General features: G+C 36.5%; 1 protein-coding gene across 1 annotated transcript in view; it reads right to left on the bottom strand.

Moving 5' to 3' along the window:
* Nucleotides 1-24,976, bottom strand: part of pgrmc2 (progesterone receptor membrane component 2) — a 35,292-nt gene extending 10,316 nt beyond the window's left edge. The window contains exon 1 of the mRNA XM_039751701.1: nt 24,606-24,976. Coding sequence (XP_039607635.1) covers nt 24,606-24,945 — 340 coding nt within the window. The 5' untranslated portion in view covers nt 24,946-24,976. The remainder of the gene's footprint in view (nt 1-24,605) is intronic.
* Nucleotides 24,977-25,304: the final 328 nt, after the last annotated feature.

The following is a 25,304-nucleotide window of genomic DNA, read 5'->3' as shown; positions in this document are numbered from 1 at the left end:
TGATTTATTGGCTGAAAGGATACAGTGTTAGTGTGTCAGAGAGGCTGTGCAGCATTTTTCATAATGGCACTCAGTTTTGTTTTAATTCTCTCCTTCTCTACTACTCAATACTATGTATGAGACCAAATTTTGTCATTCAAAATATTACCAATACATAATTTGACCTTGAATCATATATTGTATGACATTGCCACGTAACTGAAATGAAACACAAAGACAATTGAAAATGAATGTCTTTCACTGAAAGCAAGACATAAAAAAAAAATCTGATGGAAAAAACTAATACTAAGATGTAGTATGCCTAACTGACTCCAATTTAGCAGAACCATCATTCACTGTCTGTTTATGATGTGAAAAGTTGACAGTGTACAAGAAAGACATCACTGTATGCGAAAGTGGGCTGGGACTGCAGAATAAGCGGTTCACAAACACATAATATAGTGAGTTGCATCTTTACACGAAAATGGAAAATCACAACATTGTTGTATAATTGCATCACTGCATCCATAGGCTTGGTTTGTATTGGAACAGTTCTCATGATATACTCATGCTACTGGGGAAAAAAAGCTGCTATTACTGCAGCTCTCACAGGCCCAGAATGTGAGAAAGAGAGCTCAAGACATCAATACACCCATCACCGATACCAATTTAGAAATCGGGTTAGATTACAGCAAGGATGAATTACAAAGCAGTGTTTTTTGCACTGCTCTCAACAGTATTGTTCTCTAGTATGGTGGAAAGAGAGAGCAGCCAAATTCCCAACAATTTTCTGATTAAAATAATTCATTTGTACCTGCTATGCCTGTACCCAGTGAGTGAGCATTTTCAGAGCATAGTGTCACAGTAGAGATGTCTCAGAGTGTTAATATTATCACTTTTCTTAAAATGAAATATAACATTGCAAGTTCTTCATATATTCAATCATAACCAACTCACAGGACACTGTGGCATTCAAGTTGGAAATAAAAGGACACCTTTTTGTAGATCAATGTTTGATTTTAAGTCAGAAAACAAAAACTAACTTTAAAGTTATGTGGATTTGCACCTCAGCACTTCATCTTAAAGGTTTAATATACATGTACAGAATAAAGTGAAATTCTTACTTGCATGTGCTATCAACATGCCTTATTTTACTACAGTCCATATATTTTTATACTAACATTTAAGATTTTGCATTATTAAAAAGCTTTAAAAATGACATTAAAAGTTAAGTATTTGTGCAGTAATTTGAATTTATAGTGTAATGTTTTAATTTAGAAATGGTACATTGTAGTACATTTATGAAAATTGTCTACTGTCAAAATACTGTATCATGAAGTTTGAAATTCAATATAAATTGTACCATGGACAGTGTATTGTTCTCATGTCTACTCAATACAACTCATATTTGGCTTTATGTTCAAATATTTCTCTGAATTGAGTAGGGGAGCGGTATTGAGTTTTAATTTTATACATAAATGCTCTATATGTTGTACTGACTTCATTTTTTACTATACTGAACTGTTTCCTACTTTTTGTAATGTGATTTATAATATGCAATATTATAGAAATTTCATACCAGATTACTAAAATTAAAATAAATAAAAGCATTAACAAACATTACTGTTTTTTTGACTCTCCAACTGCCCCTTACATTTTAGGGCTTCAAACAGTCGCAACAACAACAGTGCAACAGCTAATCAGCCTTGGGGAAAACATTTTTTTCAACACTCATTCTCCCTAAGCTGTCCTCAAATCATCCATGAATTTACATGGAGGAGCTAAAAAAAAAAATGTTGCTGGGAACAAGTTCACCTGGTCCGACTTGTTTACCCAAGTCATCCTTTGCAATTAGGAAAATGGCAAGAAAAGTTAATTTCATTAATTCAGGCATTTTTTTTTTTGTACTTCGATTTAAACAGACACTACCTGTCCAAATTTGAGTCAGGAAAAATCTAATGGAAAAGTAATCAAGTAAAGCTGCATTTCAAATCTTTCCTGGACGAATAAAATATTTGCAGAGTACAATAAAACTATTAGCTTATTCAAGACAAAAAAATCATTATTCCTTGGCTAAATGTGGTTTTAGAAATACACAGTATGGGTGTCAACAATAGTGCAGGGATGTGTGGTATTGTGCAAACTGCAGATGACCTCCACTACTGAGGCTAATCAGTTGCATTCAAAGCAACATTTAGTGTTAATGGACTTCTCTAACGACTTTCATACGAGGGCCGTTCAATAATTTATGTACCTCAGGGATTAAAAAAAAAAAAAGTTTTCAAAAACTTTGTTTTATTTTAAAATATAGCCCCCTGATAGCTCCAATTTTCCTACATTGACTTTAACCCCTTTGGAAAAAAAAATCTTCAAACCAGGATGTCACTGCCTTCATTACTTTAAACCCGCTGTCCACTGCGAGATTTCTTCAAAACTCGGAACAGGAAATAACCTGAGAGAGCCAGGTCAGGACTGTAGGGTGGATGGTTCAGCTGCTGGAACCTATATTCTCAGATGGAAGATTGTGATTGACATGACTTGTGAACTGCCACATTGTCACGAAGAAGCAGCACGCCTGCTGTTAGGTTACCTCGTCTTTTCTCCTAGATTGACTCCTGCATAACAATCACCTATGACATGCCCCTTTTCATTAATTATACACCGTAACTGCCGAGATGCCCAATTCTTCAGCTATTCAGGAAACCTTAATTCATTTGCCTGACAAATTAAATCCTTGACGTTCTTGCATATTTCTGTGGAAATTGCTTCCACAGAATGTCTAGTCTGAGGGTCATCTTCAATGAACTCTCCACCCCACTTAAACTAAAGCTCATTAAAAAGCTTGTTAGCGATACAGTAAAATTTATCTATTTTACTTTTGAACTTGTTAAGCATGAACATCTGATAGATTTATGGCTTTTTAAAGGTTTTTACGGAATTTATTATTTGCTTGTGTGTGTCATACGGTATAAGGTTTGGTAAGAAACAAGTACTGAATAATTAAAATGATAATCCATATTTATAATTATACCACAGTAATGTCTAGGAGGTACACATTATATTTAACATATATTTAAGGGCAAAACAGCTATTGTGAAATTAATGATTAAAATGATTAAAACCTATAAGTGCATGTATATTTACATTTAGGCATTGTTTAACTGTTAATATCAATTAACTGAATCAATGTTAGAATTTTTTTTGTTAGATAAATAATGAAAAATATATTTTTTTAATTAAGCTTTGTTTCAATGAGCTTACAGAATTTAATATTGTTTGAAAAAAATTTTTAAAAAATGTAAAAAAACTGGGACTGGTCTCACCTGGACTTTCTCGTATACTCAGATATGGAGAAGTATATTTGAGGAGTAAACTGCAAGACAATGATTATATTATGCACATTAAAGAACCATCAACAAAAAATTAAATCAATAATATATTGAATAATTATTATAAATGTAGAGTTGAATAAATCAGACTCTGCAGTTGCATAAATAAAAGGTGAAGTAACACTTTAACGGAAATAGCCCAAAAATAGATAGCAATCTACGTTTTGTACCTAATACTTGTAAGCAAAATGTGGTTGACCTAAGTGAAAGCATAGTCAAGTTTTTGTATTTACACACACACACACACACACAGACACACACAGACAGTGACATAATTCCAAAAACTGTATTTTCGGTCTCAGGGAGGTATAAAACATTGAGATTGACCAAATCTCGAAATGGAATTGTTGGAGGATTCCAGTACTTTTCTTATACTTCGTATACAAAAAGTAAAAAAATGTAACACCTATGGTCCATAGTTTAATTATAAAAATACCAAAGTTAACAATTTAATATAGAACATAAAACTTTTGTATGTCTGGTTATGCAGAAGCTTAGTATATCTTAGCATAAAAGTTTTTCTCCCCAGTAACAATATCGGTGATCAGTATCGACCCTAAAAAAATCCTGATAGAAGCATCCCTAAATTTTACAACAGCATTTTTTCATACTAGTAATACAGAGAGTGAACTGTATACAATTATACCTTCAACATGAACAAAATGTTTTATGCAAAAATGATCTTTTTAAAAACAAAAAAAAACAAAAAAACAAAAAACAGTACAGTGGTACCTTGAGATATGAGTTAAATTCGTTCCGTGACCGAGCTTGTAAGTCAAAATGCTCGTATCTCAAATCAATTTTCCCCATTGAAATTAATTGAAATGAGATTAATTCGTACCAGCCCCCAAAACACCACCCCAATTTTTTGTTCAATGTTTTCAACATAAGAAAAATGTATTTATAATGAAAAAATATTGTACACAAACAAAGTAAGACCTAATACGTAAAAGAGAATCTAAAGAAATAAACAGATGTTGGTGAAACCGATTAATGTAATGTTTTTTTCTTTCACTTCACTTTTGCTTAACTTAATTTTCTTCTTCACTAGTTTTTTCTTTTTTGCCACGCTTTTGTCACTTTCATTCTCAAGGCGTTTCAATAGAAACCTATCCAAGGAGCTTTGTTTAGTCCTTCCCTTTAGAATGTTTCTGAAATCAGTTAGGCAAGTGTCATTAAATAGCACTGCTGCACAACCATTTGCAACTTTTTCAGGGTTTCATTTCAATAAAGTCAAGCGTTACGCAAGTGTCATTAAATAGCACCTCTGCAGGATCAGTTGTAACATTTTCAGGGTGTTTCTTTTTTTTAAAATTCAAAACTTTTTCCCACATTGCAAACACTTCCTTTATCTCACTTTAAGAGATAACCTCCTCCGCAATACCGATCTCCTGCTGAACCTTCACATGTTGCCACGTCTGTAGTTCTGTCAACTCCTCCGTCATCAGTTCCTCGGAATGTGTGGCGACAAGCTCCTTGATGGCTAGTATTTTGAATTTTGGCTTGTAACTCAAAGCAAAAAAATCAACCTAGTGATGGATAATATATCAAGGTACCACTGTAATTTGAAAAATAAAAAAAAAGCTATTAGATTCAATCAATGAGATTCCGCTTGTGAATTTATTGCCTGTAATGCAAAGGTCACTTGAGTGATTAAAGACAAGTCCTCAAATTTCATTTTGAAGAAGTGAAATTCTCTATTTTAAGTAGTGACACACTGTTTTATATGACAGTGACCAGGAAGAGAATTCTGCTAAGCAGACACTTTGCACCCAAATGTGTTTAATGGGCTCCTTAGCATGTAGTGTTTCAGGGATAAACTTAAAAATCCAACAAATAAAGACCACCTTAACTTAAAAATATATTAGATGTAAAATTGCCATTTTAATTAAACTGTTGAAACACTTCTATGAACTACAGTACACAATTTGGAGAGAGAGAGAAAAAAAATACAAGAGAAGGAGCTCTAGTGAACTTGAAAACTTGGGTTTATTTTTCATCTGTACCTTTCATTATCTTCTAGATGACTGCCATTACAGCAGCTTGTATTAATATAAAATTGAAAAAAAAGATTATATACTGGTTGACATGTAAACATGTTTAAGGAAACGTAAAACTAATGTCTAAACACATCCAATCAGCCTCCAATCTGTTCCTCTAAACAGTAATCTCTACCTTGAAACTCTTTTTGCAATTATTTCTCGTGGAAAGCTTCATTAAAAAAATATTTCCATTGGTCCTAGAACAGGGATGCCAAACTCATGGCCCTCCCCTACACCTTTTATTGCAGCCCGCTTCACCAAAATTTAAAACATGGTACGTACAGCTTACAGTGACTGTTAGTTTTCTTAACATTCCCTTTAACATGCATTTCATTTATAAATTCTGTCTGTATATAATTTACATTAACACCTGCAGCTGAAATGATGTCTTGTTTATCTGCAGCACACCTCACAACAGCAACCGACCTGTAGCTAGAATGAAAACCAGATGTATGACAATAAGAAAAACTGAAAAGAGGTTGACATCCAACACTGCCATAAGGAACTTTTATTTTAGTATATGTGATACTGTCATGAAGGAGATGGTAACTCAACACTTGCTCCCACTCTACTCTTTAAAACTACATATGTGTGAGGGATGACCACCCTTCAGCTCCTTATCTGTCTGCTGCAGCCACCCTACGTGATTTTTTTTATCTTTTCCTTTAAATCTGTACATAGACAGAAAACAGTTTTGCACTTCCACTCATCTTAAATGAGATCACTATCAGTTTCCAAACAGCTCTGAAATTGGTTGTGGTGATCTAACAAGCACATTTACACCAGTGTCTGTTTAAGTTTTCAAGTGCCACTTGATCATGACTCAAGTTAGCACAGATGTAAACTGACGTACTTTGTTTTAACTGCAAAAAGTCTCACCTGTATCTGGTCTGTCACTATCGCTCGACTTCATGTGTTGAGTAGGACACCTACATGAGCACTTTATGGATGGTACTCCAAATGCCAGAATGCAATGTATTTGGCTTCAAAGATGCTTCTTTATTTTCTTCAAGTGCATGTTATTAGTAGTTTTACTTTTGTTTTTCTAGTGTTTGCACTACTCTATAGCAAGTTTGTTCCGTCTTTTATTTTTAACCCTAACTTCCATATAAAATTAGGTTTTATAACTTTGGCATTTCTTGATTTACATATTTGTTTTAATTATCATTCTTAACAACAACATTATTATTATTATTAATACACAGACTGTCATTATTGCCGCTTAAATCCAACTATGGAATTAGCTTAAAAATAGGTTTGTGCATGCTTTTGAGAGCAAACATTACCAATCAAATGAGGTGTGATCGGTTAACTTGTACTGTCAAGAAACAGATGAAAAGATAATGCATTCATTCTCTGACTATAATAAGCTCTTCTACCAATGTCTGTCAGTCAAAGCTTATGTCCATTTTTTAACTGCTGTATACAGTCTAGGCTAGTTTGGGTGCAACTCACATTCATCCACAGTTAAGAATATGGGACTGCACGGTGTGGAAGGACTGCTAGCACAAATAACAGTTATGTAAACATCAATGCAAGATTTAAACAGAGTGGCTATTTGGGTTGCCTACACCAGAGATGACAGGAGTTGCTCCATATGCCAACACCAAAATAAAACATATTTAGATTTTAATGCTTCAAACGTAAAGGAGCATTTCCCTATTAATACAACATGTACTGTGTTAACATAGAGGTACCGCCAAAAAACACAGTAAGCAGATCAAAAAAATCTAAATATGAATCTGTAAACACGGAAAATATGTCATTCATTTGGGTTTTTGAAGAGAAATAAATCTTCATTAGTATAAACCATAAGTAAAAGCACACATTATACAAACCGGATTCCAAAAAAGTTGGGACACTATACAAATCGTGAATAAAAACTGAATGCAATGATGTGGAGGTGCCAACTTCTAATATTTTATTCAGAATAGAACATAAATCACGGAACAAAAGTTTAAACTGAGAAAATGTATCATTTTAAGGGAAAAATATGTTGATTCAGAATTTCATGGTGTCAACAAATCCCAAAAAAGTTGGGACAAGGCCATTTTCACCACTGTGTGGCATCTCCCCTTCTTACAACACTCAACAGACGTCTGGGGACCGAGGAGACCAGTTTCTCAAGTTTAGAAATAGGAATGCTCTCCCATTCTTGTCTAATACAGGCCTCTAACTGTTCAATCGTCTTGGGCCTTCTTTGTCACACCTTCCTCTTTATGATGCGCCAAATGTTCTCTATAGGTGAAAGATCTGGACTGCAGACTGGCCATTTCAGTACCGGATCCTTCTCCTACGCAGCCATGATGTTGTGATTGATGCAGAATGTGGTCTGGCATTATCTTGTTGAAAAATGCAGGGTCTTCCCTGAAAGAGATGACGTCTGGATGGGAGCATATGTTGTTCTAGAACCTGAATATATTTTTCTGCATTGATGGTGCCTTTCCAGACATGCAAGCTGCCCATGCCACACGCACTCATGCAACCCCATACCATCAGAGATGCAGGCTTCTGAACTGAGCGTTGATAACAACTTGGGTTGTCCTTGTCCTCTTTGGTCCGGATGACATGGCGTCCCAGATTTCCAAAAGAACTTGAATCGTGACTGCCTGACCACAGAACAGTCTTCCATTTTGCCACACTCCATTTTAAATGATCCCTGGCCCAGTGACAACGCCTGAGCTTGTGGATCTTGCTTAGAAATGGCTTCTTCTTTGCACTGTAGAGTTTCAGCTGGCAACGGCGGATGGCACGGTGGATTGTGTTCACTGACAATGGTTTCTGGAAGTATTCCTGAGCCCATTCTGTGATTTCCTTTACAGTAGCATTCCTGTTTGTGGTGCAGTGTCGTTTAAGGGCCCGGAGATCACGGGCATCCAGTATGGTTTTACGGCCTTGACCCTTACGCAGAGATTGTTCCAGATTCTCTGAATCTTCGGATGATGTTATGCACAGTTGATGATGATAGATGCAAAGTCTTTGCAATTTTTCGCTGGGTAACACCTTTCTGATATTGCTCCACTATCTTTCTGCGCAACATTGTGGGAATTGGTGATCCTCTACCCATCTTGGCTTCTGAGAGACACTGCCACTCTGAGAAGCTCTTTTTATACTCAATCATGTTGCCAATTGACCTAATTAGTGTTTATTGGTCTTCCAGCTCTTCGTTATGCTCAAATTTACTTTTTCCAGCCTCTTATTGCTACTTGTCCCAACTTTTTTGGGATTTGTTGACACCGTGAAATTTTAAATCAACATATTTTCCTTTAAAATGATACATTTATTCGGATTAAACGTTTGATCTGTCATCTACGTTATATTACAAATAAAATATTGACATTTGCCATCTCCACATCATTGCATTCAGTTTTTATTCACAATTTGTTTAGTGTCCCAACTTTTTTGGAATCCGGTTTGAATGATACGTTGGAGAATGTAATGCTGTCTCACAGTTTTAAATGTATTGAACAGAAGTGAAGTTATTTTCAATTTATGGATTTGTGCACAAAGGCATAAGCAATGATAAAGGCTGCCTACACACTCAAGAAACCATGAAAACAGTAAAACAAAGGCTTTTAAACAGAAGTTCTGAAATAAAGGATTAATGTAAAACTGTCAAGTCCGATTTCACACAAAAAGGTTTAAAGCTGGGACAAACATAAAAGAAGGAGAGTCAGATTTGCAAAATTAAACAAACCACCATGAGATTCTGACATTTGAAATATGAATTAATTTGAATAATCCATTAATTATTACTCTTTGGTATTATTTTATAAATGGCTAATGATGCAAATATTACAAACCTAACAAACTGGCACACCGATGAACCAAACTTTAAAGCATGTTACAAAAACACCTTTGAGTTTGTTTAAATTGAAATACAGTGGAACCTCGGTTTGCGAGCATAATTCGATCCGGAAACGTGCTTGTAATCCAAATCACTCGTATATATCAAAGTGAATTTCCCCATAAAAAATAATAGAAACTCAGATAATTCATTTCACAACCCAAAAATATTTATATAAAAAAGATTAATACAAAATCTTCACTCTAACTAACGGAATCACTGCTATCTGTTGGCTCACTTGAATCTTTTTCTTTTTATGCAACTTTAACAAGGAAACCTATCCAATAACAATTGCTTTTGCCTGAAGAGTCACTACACTTGGACACAATTAAAAAAAGTCTTTATGTACTGTTAGGTTTCTAAACTCTTTTAGGATTCCAATCCAATGGAACAACATGTGGAAGAGCTTCCCGAAGCCAGCAACCGCAGGCTCCCAGCGCTGTAGCAGTTCACCGTAAAAGAGAATCAGAAAAGACTGCAGTCACGTTATAAGTGCCTGCCGTCAAGGGGTGGAACATTATAAATGCAAGAGCACAGTATTACTTAGCCACTAACCTGCTCACGGCTCTGTCTGATTGCTGTGTCTCTGTATAGGAGAGCGGTAGATCCTGCTACAATAAATACCTGTGCTGAATAAAGTTTGTTTTTCTAAAGTACTGAAACTCAGCCTCATGTTTTGGGGTGCGTGACGAGGCGCGTGACAGGGACTCGCACATGGTCTCCAAGCTATAGTAAACAGTATACACTCATACGGATGTTGACTATATGAGAGAGGCATACCGACTGAGAATGAGCATGGGAGACGGTTACCCACAACCCCCACTTGATGCTTTACAGACAAAGCGCATATGTACTACAGTACTCGTATTGCAAGACCTTGCTCATATCTCAAGTTAAAATTTATTACAAATTTTAACTTGTCTTGCAAAACACTTGCAAACCATGTTACTTGCAATCCAAAATTTTACTGTATCTGGAATTATCTTGGAATTCACTAGTTCAACAGTAGGTATATAATAATATATATTATCATAAATTGATATTTATGAAAGTCAATACTAGTTTACTTAAATGATAGTTGGATAACTACTTAATGAATATGCCAGTATCATAAAGCTTTAGTTATTGTTAGTTTTTATATATTTTGTATTGAATTACAAAACATGGCACAATATTGTTCACTTCAATAAACGAACACACTTTAATAAACAGTCACTGAATGGGATAACTGTTTTTGCAACAGTATCGAAAGGTACAGAGTGTCACAAAATTTCACTGGTATTGGTATCAAATACAAACATTCTGGTATTGTTACATCCCTAGTTGAGTGCTGATTTTTTTTTTTTAAAAAAACCAAAAAAAAACCATTGACACCAATGTTATACATTATGTTGTACCCGACATTATCCAAAAGAATGACAATGTTAAAATAACTGAAAAACTGTGTAGTAAAAGTAAAAGATGGCTAAGTTCTCCCAAAACCGCTCTGTGTTGCCTACTTGCTTAAATTACAATGCGACTTCAACAATTTTCCTCTAACTTACCTTGCTGTTAACTAGTGCAGCAAACCATATGCAAGATATAATAAGAACATGAGCTTGATAAGCTGCCCTTGGATCTCCTTGGATAAAGTAGGAGTATTTGCATTTTTATCTTTTTCTACAGTGTACATGAAGTGACATGTGCAGAATTCAGTTTAATCTAGTGAAAAAGTAGTATAAAGCAAATGACTTGGAAGTGGAAAAAAAAATACAGTTTTCTTACTGGGCGCCAGCACCTAGGGCTCTGAATGTATAATGAATAACAAGTTTATATATAAAAAAAAAAAAAAAAAGTAGCACAATTTAAGAATAGCTGGCTGCTTTGTGGATAACCTTGTCGGTGCTGCCAGCAAGTCACAAGCTTCACATTAATAATGTCTAACAGCATTTAAACTTACAGTATATAGATAACATGTTTACAAATGAAAATGTGTGCACTATAAACATAAGACATTGGTAAGAAGTATGACAGAGAATTTTTCCGACTAAAAAAAACTTAATGTAGATTTAAAGTACAGTAAACAGTTATGCTTGATTATTGTTTCAGAATTTGAAAATGGAAAGAATGCCACAAGAACAGTCACAAAAACATGTAGTTTTGAATATTGATCCATTTTCCTAAACTCTGCACGCTTTACATCACAATCGAGAAAGGAACCAGCCCTACAAGTACATCACAGGTCACACCCAAGAACATACTTCCTCATTTACAGTGGTGTGAAAAACTATTTGCCCCCTTCCTGATTTCTTATTCTTTTGCATGTTTGTCACACAAAATGTTTCTGATCATCAAACACATTTAACCATTAGTCAAATATAACACAAGTAAACACAAAATGCAGTTTTTAAATGATGGTTATTATTATTTAGGGAGAAAAAAAAATCCAAACCTACATGGCCCTGTGTGAAAAGTAATTGCCCCTGAACCTAATAACTGGTTGGGCCACCCTTAGCAGCAATAACTGCAATCAAGCGTGCTGATAACTTGCAATGAGTCTTTACAGCACTCTGGAGGAATTTTGGCCCACTCATCTTTGCAGAATTGTTGTAATTCAGCTTTATGTGAGGGTTTTCTAGCATGAACTGCCTTTTTAAGGTCATGCCATAGCATCTCAATTGGATTCAGGTCAGGACTTTGACTAGGCCACTCCAAAGTCTTCATTTTGTTTTTCTTCAGCCATTCAGAGGTGGATTTGCTGGTGTGTTTTGGGTCATTGTCCTGTTGCAGCACCCAAGATCGCTTCAGCTTGAGTTGACGAACAGATGGCCGGACATTCTCCTTCAGGATTTTTGGTAGACAGTAGAATTCATGGTTCCATCTATCACAGCAAGCCTTCCAGGTCCTGAAGCAGCAAAACCACCCCAGATCATCACACTACCACCACCATATTTTACTGTTGGTATGATGTTCTTTTCTGAAATGCTGTGTTCCTTTTACGCCAGATGTAACGGGACATTTGCCTTCCAAAAGTTCAACTTTTGTCTCATCAGTCCACAAGGTATTTTCCCAAAAGTCTTGGCAATCATTGAGATGTTTCTTAGCAAAATTGAGACGAGCCCTAATGTTCTTTTTGCTTAACAGTGGTTTGCGCCTTGGAAATCTGCCATGCAGGCCATTTTTGCCCAGTCTCTTTCTTATGGTGGAGTCGTGAACACTGACCTTAATTGAGGCAAGTGAGGCCTGCAGTTCTTTAGACGTTGTCCTGGGGTCTTTTGTGACCTCTTGGATAAGTCGCCTCTGCACTCTTGGGGTAATTTTGGTCGGCCGGCCACTCCTGGGAAGGTTCACCACTGTTCCATGTTTTTGCCATTTGTGGATAATGGCTCTCACTGTGGTTCGCTGGAGTCCCAAAGCTTTAGAAATGGCTTTATAACCTTTACCAGACTGATAGATCTCAATTACTTCTGTTCTCATTTGTTCCTGAATTTCTTTGGATCTTGGCATGATGTCTAGCTTTTGAGGTGCTTTTGGTCTACTTCTCTGTGTCAGGCAGCTCCTGTTTAAGTGATTTCTTGATTGAAACAGGTGTGGCAGTAATCAGGCCTGGGGTGGCTACGGAAACTGAACTCAGCTGTGATACATCACAGTTAGGTTATTTTTAACAAGGGGCAATTACTTTTTCACACAGGGCCATGTAGGTTTGGATTTTTTCTCCCTAAATAATCAAAACCATCATTTAAAAATTGCATTTTGTGTTTACTTGTGTTATATTTGATTAATGGTTAAATGTGTTTGATGATCAGAAACATTTTTTGTGACAAACATGCAAAAGAATTAGAAATCAGGAAGGGGGCAAATAGTTTTTCACACCACTGTATTTCTCCATCTATCTATTTAGTGAATAAATTTAAATGAATTTAAAAAACCTTCAGGAAGTCAGACATAGTTGTAACCTGCTTTGGCCACACTAAAGAATACAACTATATTAATTTATACCACTTGAACTCATCCATGACAATTATTATTTAAAAAAAAAAAAAAACATTAAAAATGTGTAGCAAACTGAAAAACCTATGACAAAACTCAGATAAACCCAATGGGAAACTTTACACAGATTGTGAACAGGCTGGAAGAATTAAATACAAATAACATTCGCAAACAGCTTAATCAAATTTAGGGTCACCGGAGCATCAGAGAAGCATGAGGCAAACATCGGGAAATATTTGTGTATACAGTAATCATGCCAGTGCAATTTAAATCAAACATTTAATCCTAATGCATATGTCATACATATATGGAAAGAAAATGATATAGCAAGAGAATATGTATATTGTTTTTTGAGTGCTGTTGTGATATCTAATTAGTGTTGTCCTAAAAGAAAAGATGCTGATGTGTACTAGAGTTGACTATAATATTAAGCAACATAGTGGTGTAGTGATTAGCATAGCCACATCAAGGACTCTGCATCCTTTGTATATGTTTTAAATATTTAGCCAACGATAAATACAAACTTTTTTCATAGTGACAGCAATACAGTACCAATAAAAGATACATACTTGAAGTAATCACCACTTGAATCCTAATCAACTGCTGCTAAATTAAAAACAAATAAATACAGTGCATCCGGAAAGTATTCACAGTGCATCACTTTTTCCACATTTTGTTATGTTACAGCCTTATTCCAAAATGGATTTAATTCATTTTTTTCCTCAGAATTCTACACACAACACCCCATAATGACCATGTGAAAAAAGTTTACTTGAGTTTTTTGTAAATTTATTAAAAATAGAAAATTGAGAAAGCACATGTACCTAAGTATTCACAGACTTTGCTCAATACTTTGTTGATGCACCTCTGGCAGCAATTATAGCCTCAAGTCTTTTTGAATATGATGCCACAAGCTTGGCACACCTATCCTTGGCCAGTTTCGCCCATTCCTCTTTGCAGCACCTCTCAAGCTCCATAAGGTTGGATGGGAAGCGTCGGTGCACAGCCATTTTAAGATCTCTCCAGAGATGTTCAATTGGATACAAGTCTGGGCTCTGGCTGGGCCACTCAAAGACATTCACAGAGTTGTCCTGAAGCCACTCCTTTGATATCTTGGCTGTGTGCTTAGGGTCGTTGTCCTGCTGAAAGATGAACCATCGCCCCAGTCTGAGGTCAAGAGCACTCTGGAGCAGGTTTTCATCCAGGATGTCTCTGTACATTGCTGCAGTCATCTTTCCCTTTATCCTGACTAGTCTCCCAGTTCCTGCCGCTGAAAAACATCCCCACAGCATGATGCTGCCACCACCATGCTTCACTGTAGGGATGGTATTGGCCTGGTGATGAGCGGTGCCTGGTTTCCTCCAAACGTGACGCCTGGCATTCACACCAAAGAGTTCAATCTTTGTCTCATCAGACCAGAGAATTTTGTTTCTCATGGTCTGAGAGTCCTTCAGGTGCCTTTTGGCAAACTCAGGGGGCTGCCATGTGCCTTTTACTAAGGAGTGGCTTCCGTCTGACCACTCTACCATATAGGCCTGATTGGTGGATTGCTGCAGAGATGATTGTCCTCCTGGAAGGTTCTCCTCTCTCCACAGAGGACCTCTGGAGCTCTGACAGAGTGACCATCAGGTTCTTGGTCACCTCCCTGACTAAGGCCCTTCTCCCCCGATCGCTCAGTTTAGATGGCCGGCCAGCTCTAGAAAGAGTCCTGGTAGTTTCAAACTTCTTCCACTTACGGATGATGGAGGCCACTGTGCTCATTGGGACCTTCAAAGCAGCAGACATTTTTCTGTAACCTTCCCCAGATTTGTGTCTCAAGACAATCCTGTCTTGGAGGTCTACAGGCAATTCCTTTGACTTCATGCTTGTTTTGTGCTCTGACATGAACTGTCAACTGTGGGACCTTATATAGACAGGTGTGTGCCTTTCCAAATCATGTCCAATCAACTGAATTTACCACAGGTGGACTCCAATTAAGCTGCAGAAACATCTCAAGGACAATCAGGGTAAACAGGATGCACCTGAGCTCAATTTTGAGCTTCATGGCAAAGGCTGTGAATACTTATGTACATGTGCTTTCTCGATTATTTTATTTTTGATAAATTTACAAAAATCTCAAGTAAACTTTTTCACATTGTCATTATGGGGTGTTGTGTGTAGAATTCTGAGGAAAAAAATGAATTTAATCCATTTTGGAATAAGACTGTAACTTAAAATGTGGAAAAAGTGATGCGCTGTGAATACTTTCCAGATGCACTGTAAATAAAATTAAAAAAAAAAAAAAAACAATTTAAATCAGGAGTGGTCTTCCCTAGACTTTCTTGTGTACTCAGATATGGTGATAGATATTTGAGGAGTAAACTGCAAGACAATGATTATATATTTATATTATGTATATTAAAGAACCATCAACAACAAATCAAATTAACAATATATTGAAAAATTATTATAAAAGTAAAGTTGAATAAATCAGACTCTTAACTGCACGAATAAAATGTAAAGTACCACTTCCGGTTAGTGGAAATAGCCCAAAAGTTGATAGAAATCTACACTTTGTACCAAATCCTTGTATGCAAAATTTGGTTGACCTAAGTGAAAGCATACTCAAGTTATTGTGTTTATACACACACACACATAATTGCAAAAATTGTATTTTCAGACTCAGGGAGGTCTAAAACATTACGATTCATCAAAATCTCAAAATTGAATTTTTGGAGGATTCCAATACTTTCCCTATACTTCGTATACAAGAAAGTCCGGGAGGTCTAAAATGTCATGATTCATCAAAATCTCGACATTGAATTTTTTGAATGACTGCAATACTTTCACTATACTTTGTATGCAAAAAAATAAAAAACACTATCAGAAACCATTATCAAATGGGTAATAATATCTTGGCAAATAAAATCCAAAACTTTCTTAAAATGTCATTTTAGGCCACTAGTTTGTTTCAGGTACCAAGTTTGGAGGGGTTTCACACTCTTGAGCAGTTCTGCAGCATCACACCTGTAAACTCACCTACCATAATCACCATATCTTACAGGAGAACAACACCCTGTGCACCGATAGACCAAAGAGATGTAAGTGATACTTCCTTGTTTTCTGCAATATGCAATAGTGTACAAAGCAAAAAGATGGCCTTGTGCAGCTTTTCTTTTACTTGATGAGAAAACAGCTGTGAGGTGATAAACCTGAAATGCTTCTTTTTGTCAAAAAGTATCTTTCAGTAATGCAAGTTTCATGGTCATTGTTTTGTTTCACTCTGCTTGATTTATGTTACATTAAGATAAGTGAAGGACTGTTTTCACTTATGTTTGTCATATACAGAAAGTGTATATACTGTATGTTTAATCTATTAAAATATATAACAGTGCACAGTGTTTAAACTTACTGATACTTTTTTGCAACCTGGAAGAAATCCCAATGGTCTTGTGATGTGGGGCTTTAAGCTAGTAAGACAGCAACATTGTCAGAAGTAAGAAAACATTTTTATTTTGTTGGGTTCAGGGATGGCTTACTGAAGCCAACTCCAGTAGTTTAGGAGTGTTTGAGCAATACATTTTTATTTGCTGGTGCACAGTACTCCATGAAAGAATGATCATAAAACATTCTGCAGGACAGATACACAGGTGGGAATCAGAAAGGGGGTTTAAAAGGCTAAAATGTGAAAGAGAGAGAAGAGATGAGTGAGCAAGCAAGCAGCAATTTGTGGACTGGCGGAGGTCCTGTGAACAACAAGACAATCACTGCACTACTAGGTGGTATTTTGTATACCAGGGGTGAACACTCAAGAGTTTTTTTTTTTATTGCTTTTTTTCCCTTCCAGGCATGTCAAGTGACAATTCAAGATTGAAATACTGTAAAGCTTCAGGCAAAACAAACTAAAAAGAATTTAGTTCTCATAATAAAGTTTTCAAACATTCTTTTACATCATGGTTTCATTAATAAGTGGAGGTATACTGGTAATTGCATTGTAAGTGCTCCAAATATATACAGTGATCCCTCCTTTATCGCGAGGGTTGCATTCCAGAACCCAACGAAAGGTGAAAATCCGTGAAGTAAAAAACATATGTTCATATGGTTATTGTTATATATTTTAAGCCCTTATAAACTCTCCCACATTCTTACACATTTCCCGCACAGTTATATAGCATAAACCTTTTGTATTCTCTTAGATATTAGGTAAGATTCATTGAAATTATGTACGTAAACACACTGTTTATATACAGTAAAACCTAAATATTAAAGATATCGAGCATCTCCGATATTACATGTTATAGCCATTATGATAGACAGATTGTTTTGGAGCCATAACGAAGAGCTTGACTATGCACAAAGATAAACACAAAAGAGCACAAAAGTTAACTCTTTACACAGTGAAACACGTTGATGCTGAATGAGCGAGACGAGACTTCCTGGTTAACGCAGCACAATCAAATTCAGCGCTCTGTCACTGAGCCAATCAGCACACAGGAACTTAAATGCGCGCTCTGATTCGGTAGCTTCTCAGCAATCCGCCAATATCGTCCATTGTATGAAATCAACTGGGCAAACCAACTGAGGAACCATTACCAGAAGTAAAAAGATCCATTGCCCATACAAACCCACTAAGCAGCGAAAAATCTGCATTATATATTTAGATATGCTTACATATAAAATCCGCGATAGAGTGAAGCCGCGAAAGTCGAAGCGCGATATAGCGAGAGATTACTGTATAGTCTACTACAAATGGCAACCATATATTCATTGTCTGCCTGATCAATTTGGTTACATATAACATCTCAAAGTTCCTGGCCGCTGTCCTCAGCCGCTGGTAGGCAGCTCCAAACACCATATTCAGAACACTTTGGATTTTGTGGAGAAGGTGAGAGATGTCATTATGGAGGCAGATGACACTATGGTCTCGTATGATGTTACATCTCTATTCACTTGCACTCCAGTTTCGGAAGCAGTGGAGGTGGTCTATAAGAGACTACAGGATGACCCCCCACTCAGAAAAAGGACCACTCAGCATCGACCAAGTGTGTCTGCTCTTAGAACTGTGTCTTCAATCCACATATTTCATATACAAAGGCCAGTACTACAGGCAGAAACATGGGTGTGCCATGGGTTCCTCAGTTTCACCTATTGTGGCCAATCTGTATACGGAAGAAGTGGAAAAGAGGGTGCCATTATCCTATCCTGGAACACCACCGAGCAACTGGTTCAGGTATGTGGATGACACTTGGGTGATAATCAAATCTCAGGAGGTACCACAACTCACTGACCACATCAACTCAGTGGACAAACACATCCAGTTTACCAGATTGTGAAATTTCTATCAGCAATGGGGAACACTTGAAAGTTGATGTGTACCATAAACCAACGCATGCAGATCATTATTTAAGGTTGGACTCTCACCATCCACTAGAGCACAAAATAGATGTCATCAGGACTCTACAACACAAACAAAAAACCTATCCACCGACACAGCTACCAGGGAAGCAGAAGAACATCATATCAAAAACGCCCTGAGTAAATGTGGTTATCCCAGCTGGACTTTTGTCAAAGCAGGGAATACACCTAAAGAATGTTCTAAGCAATCCAGGAGAGAGGAAGGACAACTGCTGCCTAAGCAAAAACCTTTGGTGATCCTTTATGTGTCAGGAGTTTCAGAACAGCTGAGACACATTTTTTTAAAACACCAGGTCTTGTTGGTTTTCAAACCCCAAAACACAATACGGCAAAAATTGGTTCACCTCAAGGATCGGGTGCCCCAGCACAGACAGAGTAATATAGATTACGCAGTTAAGTGCCAAGAGGATTGCCATGAATCATACATCGGGGAAACCAAACAACCACTGGTGAAGCAGATGGCACAACACAGAAGAGCTACCTCGTCAGGCCGTGACTCCACAGTCTACTTACATCTACAGGACAGTGGTCAACTCTTTCAGTGATGAAGATGTGCACATCCTGGACAGGGAGGAATGCTGGTTTGAACTAGGAGTCAAAGAGGCCATTTACATTAAAAAGGAACAGCCATCTCTGAAACGAGGAGGGGGTCTAAGGGTACATCTTTCACCATCTTACAATGCTGTGATTGCAGCCATTCTCCAACTCTCTGTGAATGGTACTCATGGCCATTGATCAATGGACAATTTGCATATCAGCCCACTGATGGCCAATGGTGATAGTTCGGTCATTAGGCCAAGGTACTGTTTATAAGGTTGGAGAAACCTGCAGTCCGCGGAGACTGAGGAAGTCACTTGGATGAGTAATGAAATGTATCAGGGAAAAGAAAAAAAGAAAAAAAAGAAAAAAAAAAAACACTATGTCCAGATGAACAGAATCAACTTTCTACAAAAACCATATATTCAGTTTTGGCAAACAAAGGCTGCTCTCCGGTCGCCCACCATGAAAATCACTTTTAAAAGTTTGCGTTGTGCCCTGGTTGAATTTTAAAAATATGCAAAAATGTTCAGACTTCTCTTTTATCCAGTCCAATTTTCATTATCAGTAGCTATAGTTACTTTCTGCCCCTGTGACTAGGTAATGATTTAAAATAAATGGTAAATGTCGGCGTGTTTACAAATACATATTAAATGGGAAAGCACTTGTAATGGAATGTATAAATAATTTTACTACAATATGCTGGGTGACGATATAAGGCACTTAGTTAGGCAATTGAAAACTAAGTTAGCAACACCAAAACACAAGGGTTGTCCTTGAATTTAGGGTACATAAACCTTTACCTTAATACAATAAGAAAAAACACAAACAATAAACATCCCAGATAGGGAGGCATAAAAAATACATACATAATAAATTGAAAGCTGTAAACATTTCTTTTAACAAGATGCTAGCTATACTTAGTGTAGAACATATCTGGCCTTGAAGTTCTGACAAAAAACTAAAAATTATTTTCATATTACAATCCAGTAACAAGTACTAGTATTCCAATATGGAGCCATATGGTCATTATAGACCTGCCAAATCAATCTCTCTGATACATTGCTAAGAAAACTGATGCTTACTGTACAAACCAACAGACACATTTTTACTACCCATGCCTGCATTTATTCTCATATCTAGCTGTCATGATTCCAACAACTGCCAAACAGAGACCAGTACAGTATATTAATATATCTAGGCCTGGATATTAAATATATCTTAGGATATTCTCTATACATATGTTGATCTCTCTGCTGCAAAACATTACATATCTGATAAATTCTTCCTAGTTCTCACAACCCGGACTTTACAAAATATGGATTTCCAAAAGAATTTACAGACAGCATTTATTTTACTTTTATTGTATGTGATATATTGACAGAATATTAAACTTTATCGAGAGTTAAGTTTCTTAGAATTATTTTATGTCAACAGTTTTAAGAGTTGAGGTGATTATTAAAATCAGCCTTGACAATAACTAATTGACACATACTAGTGATCTGTTAGAAGAAGAGGTTAGACAAATCTATTACTTTTGATTCTAATAAATGGGCTGTTGCCCAGTTACTTCAAAGTAAAATGTCATTTCAATCTCCAGTCCAAACGCATTAAGAAAAAGAGCAATATCAAAGCAATGAAGACCATGATTTAAATTATTAAATTTTAAATTAGTAGAAACTTTTGAAAAGCAATTTCAGAACCTATCAATGAAGCTTCTATGTATGTAATTGTATAGGTTAACTTTACATAGTCTTCTCACATTATACCAAATATTGAGCCATCGTCAGCCAATACTTTAAGGAACAACGGGGTACATAACTAAAAATTAACTAAATAAAAAACAGGGCTCTTGACAAATGAAGGGTAAAGGGAAGGATCTTCAAATCAAAAAGACAATCCCATGAGGCTTTAGTTTCCAGCTTGTAATGTGCACCAATATTTTTCTGAAAGTATACAATGTTTTGGCAAACAAGCAAAAGTTTTGCATATCTTGAGCATATGACTATAAAGCTCATAAGTTGGTTATGTAAGAAAGTAATGCGAGGTTTGTTTTTTCCTCTTTGTGTGAAAGATTTTCATATTGTTTGCCACTGTATAGTATTGGTCACTATCGACTTGTATAATATTTAAGCTTTTTTCCCTCCAATTTGCATGACATTAAATATTATTCTTGGACATCACTACAAAGAACATGGGATGAGTAATGTGGAAAAAAATATTTGAGTGGAATATTCCTCTAAAGCAGAGATTTGGGATAGGTAGCCCTAAATCAAATGAGCAAGATTCCAAAGTGTGATAAAACATACGAAACAAAATTAAAGATCTGTTAAAAAAAACTTAATACATGGGTTATTAAATTGATTATGGCTTGCATTCTGCTAAACTGCAATGGCAAAAAGGTGCCAGTATGTTTCCAGACAACAAAATATATGCAAACATTGATACATCGTTTATGTAGTGCTGATACTTATTTTTCTGCATATATGGTGTATTTGAAACAAATAAGATGAGGGTATTAAAAAAAAAATGCAGGCAGAACTTGAACGATTACAGAAGAAACTTGCAGTTTGATGCACTACCACTGATGATACTCTACAATGTTGCCCAGCACTAATGTTGTCCTTTCTGACTATTAAGTATAAAAATCTATTTTTTCTCAGATTTTATTCATGAATTACATTTTTCAGTTAAGTTATATTTTTGTTTGTTTTGAAATGTAATAAGTCAATTGGGGCTGTGTAGCCTATACTGTATATAAAAAAATATTCAAACATCTGATGAATAATTAAATAGTTTACATTTACAATGTTATATTCAATCATGTACAAGTACCAAAAGGATCTCTGCAATGTAATAAACAAATATAAAACATGAGTAAAACAAAACATACTGTTATATAATCGTAAACACACAACAGCATGAGGTTTTCTAACAAAAATAAAAATCATAGCTAAAACACTGCTAAAAGCACCAACAAAAGGAAAGAGAAAAGACATTAATTAACATAATTCACATTTATACCTAAAACACAAGAGATGCTAAAAAGTAAATCATGCCCAATATGTTCTGACCCTAAGTAATAAAAAATCATCCCATTAATATAAACTTTCAATTTTTCAGGACAACCCCAGCCAGGTATGCCAAGCAAATGCCCTATTGTCATCATTTACACTGAAATTACTATAAGGCTACAAACCAATTCTACAGAAGAAAGTGGCAGGTAATAAATAGAACAGAGATTGTTGCAAAATATAGCTAAATGGAATACTGAACACCATCCAATGAGCCCAAAACCTCTTAAGAATCCTAAGTAATCTCTACCACTGACAAACTAATAATTTTGCAGTCCATTTATTTATTTTTGGCTCCTTCCAGTGAAGCAGTGGAAGAATTTTGCATTCCCACTAAGCATGTGAGAACTTGCAGAGCTCTCCGAATGTCCATTAAACACATTCATGTTTATGCAGGTCATTCAGAGCGCATGTGCAATCAAGGGAAAAGTGTGAATGACAGTGTAGGTATGAATTCCTGCATACAGCAACTAATGCTTACTCTAACACTTTTTTAAAAAAAGATTAGTTCACATAATGAAATACTAACTTTTTTTCATTTAAGTGAACAGACCATATACAGGAAAACATCTTCTCTGTTAATCACATTAGTAAAATCTGTAATGTATGCTTTTCGATTTTTTAACAAAATTCCCGTTAAATTTATCATTGAAGAAGTTGTGTTTAGGTTATGTTGCTGCTAATCACAATGAACAACAAAAAGCAGAATAACAACAATCACTGAATAAGTTGTGTTTAGGTTATGCTGCTGCTTATCACAATGGACACCAAAAAGCTGAATAACAACGGTTTTCCTTTCTAAAAAGAGTTAAAGTGCCTCAGAATGATTTCAAGGCAAAAAAAAACTTGCCAGTCACCTGTTACTTTGGTTTATAAAGACTACTGGTATCTCTGTGCAAATTATAAATTATACTGGTAGAGACTAAACTGATCTACAAATAAGATACTAGAACACAATGAAACAGATTTGCATATTTGCTTTCACACATATAAGCCTTTACTTCCTTTATATGTGGGTAACAATTTGGGCAAACACACGCATCCTAATTCCTAATGATTTTCTTTGAACAGCACGTAACCTTTTTTTAACAACAGGGCAGTGGGGGGCATCATTTCTAAATGCAGAAAAGGTCGATCAACACACTAAACCAAAATTGATACTCATGTGTTATAACCCGCCACAGGCAAGAGAAAAGCTTCATCGTTTTTTCATTCTTGTACTCAAAAAATAAAAACACACATACAAACTTTGATTTTTAATTACTTTTGAAACATTACTTCTGTCGTTAAGTTTATAATGTCGTTAAGTGTAACATCGAAAGGGTATTCGCCGTTGGAGGTTCTACGCATGAGGGAATGGAGAAGCGCTATTTGGGTTGATTGGCGGAGTTATAACATACGAGTACCCAAAAATTACATAAAATAATCGATTTGAAGAATAAGTTTAAAAATGTCAAAATAAAATTCGCTACTAATGTTGCAAAAAACAAATGTGCGTGCTTCTCCGTTGAACTTCTACAATAAAATTCACAGCCACGTTCGCACATTCTTGATATGTCAACTATTACAACTGAAGGCCGACTTATACACACATCGGTAAAAATGGGGCGGCATTTACTTTGTACTTCATTAGTGGCTGACACCGCTAGGCAAAGTTATGTTGTAAAGTAATCGACAGTTCCAGCAGACCAATAATAGGCATCAGCCAGCAGGTCCTTAAATAAGATTACCAGTAAACGCGGGAGAATATGGAGTGGAGGTCAGTTCGTATTACTATAAAGGTACAACTCTGGAAAACCATACGCTACAGAACCAAAAGAACGAAAAGGCAGACAGTGATGAAATATGTTGCCAGCTCACACCAGGAACTTAAAAACCGCCGTTTGAGGCGTAAAGAAAATATTGTTAGCAATGTCATTGACAGATCTAAGTGGGCAGAAGGGAACCGACCTTGACTAAACTGAGCTAACTTACACAAACATTTCTAACAAATAAAGCGGGATCAGACATCCCCTTCACCATACACAGTACGGAGTATTCGATGTGCCTTTGAGAATGAGTGGAACCGAATAAGAAGACCTTAACTAACCTGTGGTCTGGGTACTGCATCGTCTCAAAAGCTAGTAATAAGCCCTAATGGATAGACGAGTTGCAACCGGCGGACATGTGCCCTTTTGTCACTTTCTACCAATACATGCGTGTCAGCTGGAAAAAATGCTTTTGCATTTTAGATGAATGCATGATCTACACAAGCCTATATATTGTTCTGTGTAAGGCACAGATGTTGCTTGATAAAGAAAGTATGCTGTACAGACATTGAAGACACACACACTTATAACGCACGGTTATAGAAATCCTGTTATGAGTCAATTACCGTGCCCGTAAAACTTCTTTCCGGGAGTCACGTCGAAGACCTTAGTGTTTACTGCTATCAGGATGCGGGGGTTCTGGATTCCGTCGTATTCCCGCAGCTGTTCCAGCGTGAAATCACGTCTCTTCATCTTTGGCAGCGACGCGGCCTCCTTGTCCTGGGCAGAGTCCAAGCCAGCTCGTCGGCGCCAACTACGGTAAATCACATAACAGAGAACCAGCACTCCCAGAAAGACGATCACGTTAACCAGCATCCCAGCAACATCGACCTCCGCATCTTCTGAGACCACAGATCCACTACTGCTGTCTACCACTCCACTCTTTCCGTCTCCATCGTCCGCCATACTGCACACTAAGGTTCACTGGGTCCGCCCAGCATGCCGCCCACTGTAACAACGTTAAATTATGATTGGCCTGGAGCATAAACCGCGCAAAGCATCACGGACTTGAGGTCAAGTGACTACAATTCCCAGAGGTAAAGTCGAAGCGTGCGTTAGCAGGAGGCGGGTCCTGTCTGACCTAACAAAAGCGCGGGCTATATGAGCCTGCAGCTTTTACGTAGTATTTGATACGGTCTTTTCATTGGTTAAAGTTACAGCCTTCAAGATGGTAGAATACTGTATATATTAATAGAAAACTAACACAATATTGTTTTTTTATGTGTTGCTCATTAAAACAACGCTTACATATCACCGCACCTTAT

This window comes from Polypterus senegalus, chromosome 4 (genome assembly GCF_016835505.1).
Source record: "Polypterus senegalus isolate Bchr_013 chromosome 4, ASM1683550v1, whole genome shotgun sequence".
Classification (NCBI taxonomy): Eukaryota; Metazoa; Chordata; class Cladistia; order Polypteriformes; family Polypteridae; genus Polypterus; species Polypterus senegalus.
This window is presented reverse-complemented; position numbering and strand designations above follow the sequence as displayed.